The following is a 2,845-nucleotide window of genomic DNA, read 5'->3' as shown; positions in this document are numbered from 1 at the left end:
GACCCATCTGTCTATCTCCTCATTTGAATTCCATGCTGTCACAGTTACCAGCCCTTTCAAGCTTAACATCCTTATCATTTATCGCCCTCCAGGTTCCCTTGGAGAGTTCATCAATGAGCTTGACGCCTTGATAAGTTCCTTTCCTGAGAATGGCTCACCTCTCACAGTTCTGGGTGACTTTAACCTCCCCACGTCTACCTTTGACTCATTCCTCTCTGCCTCCTTCTTTCCACTCCTCTCCTCTTTTGACCTCACCCTCTCACCTTCCCCCCCTACTCACAAGGCAGGCAAATCGTTTGACCTCATCTTTACTAGATGCTGTTCTTCCACTAATCTCATTGCAACTCCCCTCCAAATCTCCGACCACTACCTTGTATCCTTTTCCCTCTTGCTCTCATCCAACACTTCTCACTCTGCCCCTACTCGGATGGTATTGCGCCGTCCCAACCTTCGCTCTCTCTCTCCCGCTACTCTCTCCTCTTCCATCCTATCATCTCTTCCCTCTGCTCAAACCTTCTCCAACCTATCTCCTGATTCTGCCTCCTCAACCCTCCTCTCCTCCCTTTCTGCATCCTTTGATTTTCTCTGTCCCCTATCCTCCAGGCCGGCTCGGTCCTCCCCTCCTGCTCCTTGGCTCGACGACTCACTACGAGCTCACAGAACAGGGCTCCGGGCAGCCGAGCGGAAATGGAGGAAAACTCGCCTCCCTGCGGACCTGGCATCCTTTCACTCACTCCTCTCTACATTCTCCTCTTCTGTCTCTGCTGCTAAAGCCACTTTCTACCACTCTAAATTCCAAGCATCTGCCTCTAACCCTAGGAAGCTCTTTGCTACCTTCTCCTCCCTCCTGAATCCTCCTCCCCCCCCCCCCCCCCCCCCCCCTCCCTCTCTGCGGATGACTTCGTCAACCATTTTGAAAAGAAGGTTGACGATATCCGATCCTCGTTTGCTAAGTCAAACGACACCGCTGGTCCTGCTCACACTGCCCTACCCTGTGCTTTGACCTCTTTCTCCCCTCTCTCTCCAGATGAAATCTCGCGTCTTGTGACGGCCGGCCACCCAACAACCTGCCCACTTGACCCTATCCCCTCCTCTCTTCTCCAGACCATTTCCGGAGACCTTCTCCCCTTCCTCACCTCGCTCATCAACTCATCCTTGACCGCTGGCTACGTCCCTTCTGTCTTCAAGAGAGCGAGAGTTGCACCCCTTCTGAAAAAACCTACACTCGATCCCTCCGATGTCAACAACTACAGACCAGTATCCCTTCTTTCTTTTCTCTCCAAAACTCTTGAACGTGCCGTCCTTGGCCAGCTCTCCTGCTATCGCTCTCAGAATGACCTTCTTGATCCTAATCAGTCAGGTTTCAAGACTGGGCATTCAACTGAGACTGCTCTTCTCTGTGTCACGGAGGCTCTCTGCACTGCTAAAGCTAACTCTCTCTCCTCTGCTCTCATACTTCTAGACCTATCTGCTGCCTTTGATACTGTGAACCATCAGATCCTCCTCTCCACCCTCTCCGAGTTGGGCATCTCCGGCGCGGCCCACGCTTGGATTGCGTCCTACCTGACAGGTCGCTCCTACCAGGTGGCGTGGCGAGAATCTGTCTCCGCACCATGCGCTCTCACCACTGGTGTCCCCCAGGGCTCTGTTCTAGGCCCTCTCCTATTCTCGCTATACACCAAGTCACTTGGCTCTGTCATATCCTCACATGGTCTCTCCTATCATTGCTATGCAGACGACACACAATTAATCTTCTCCTTTCCCCCTTCTGATAACCAGGCGGCGAATCGCATCTCTGCATGTCTGTCAGACATATCAGTGTGGATGACGGATCACCAGCTCAAGCTGAACCTCGGCAAGACGGAGCTGCTCTTCCTCCCAGGGAAGGACTGCCCGTTCCATGATCTCGCCATCACGGTTGACAACTCCCTTGTGTCCTCCTCCCAGAGTGCTAAGAACCTTGGCGTGATCCTGGACAACACCCTGTCGTTCTCCACTAACATCAAGGCGGTGACCCGATCCTGTAGGTTCATGCTCTACAACATTCGCAGAGTACGACCCTGCCTCACACAGGAAGCGGCGCAGGTCCTAATCCAGGCACTTGTCATCTCCCGTCTGGATTACTGCAACTCGCTGTTGGCTGGGCTCCCTGCCTGTGCCATTAAACCCCTACAACTCATCCAGAACGCCGCAGCCCGTCTGGTGTTCAACCTTCCCAAGTTCTCTCACGTCACCCCGCTCCTCCGCTCTCTCCACTGGCTTCCAGTTGAAGCTCGCATCCGCTACAAGACCATGGTGATTGCCTACGGAGCTGTGAAGGGAACGGCACCTCCATACCTTCAGGCTCTGATCAGGCCCTACACCCAAACAAGGGCACTGCGTTCATCCACCACTGGCCTGCTGGCCCCCCTACCTCTGAGGAAGCACAGTTCCCGCTCAGCCCAGTCAAAACTGTTCGCTGCTCTGGCACCCCAATGGTGGAACAAGCTCCCTCACGACACCAGGACAGCGGAGTCAATCACCACCTTCCGGAGACACCTGAAACCCCACCTCTTTAAGGAATACCTAGGATAGGATAAAGTAATCCTTCTAACCCCCCCCCCCCCTTAAAATATTTAGATGCACTATTGTAAATTGGTTGTTCCACTGGATATCATAAGGTGAATGCACCATTTTGTAAGTCGCTCTGGATAAGAGCGTCTGCTAAATGACTTAAATGTAAATGTAAATAATTAGAACAGTAAAAATACATTTTTGTTCATACTCATGGCATATGGTCTGATATACCACGGCTTTCAGCCAATCAGCACTCAAGGCTTGAACCACCCGGTTTATAGTATGCTAT

General features: G+C 52.5%; 1 protein-coding gene across 1 annotated transcript; it reads left to right on the top strand.

The window, feature by feature from the left end:
- Positions 1–1,118: 1,118 nt before the first annotated feature.
- LOC145862327 (uncharacterized) lies at positions 1,119–2,633 on the top strand. The gene is made up of 2 exons (XM_082965925.1): positions 1,119–1,584; positions 1,780–2,633. The coding sequence occupies exon 2, from the start codon at positions 1,825–1,827 to the stop codon at positions 2,572–2,574; it is 750 nt and encodes a 249-aa protein (XP_082822051.1). The 5' UTR covers positions 1,119–1,584; positions 1,780–1,824; the 3' UTR covers positions 2,575–2,633.
- Positions 2,634–2,845: the final 212 nt, after the last annotated feature.

Source organism: Salmo salar, chromosome 19 (assembly GCF_965601325.2).
Source record: "Salmo salar chromosome 19, fSalSal1, whole genome shotgun sequence".
Taxonomy (NCBI): Eukaryota; Metazoa; Chordata; class Actinopteri; order Salmoniformes; family Salmonidae; genus Salmo; species Salmo salar.
The sequence above is the reverse complement of the archived record's forward strand: the minus strand, read 5'-3'. Positions and strand labels throughout refer to the sequence as shown.

Excerpts from the sequence above, each read along its gene's own strand:
- LOC145862327 (XM_082965925.1), top strand. The coding sequence starts at position 1,825 with ATGACGGATCACCAGCTCAAGCTGAACCTCGGCAAGACGGAGCTGCTC.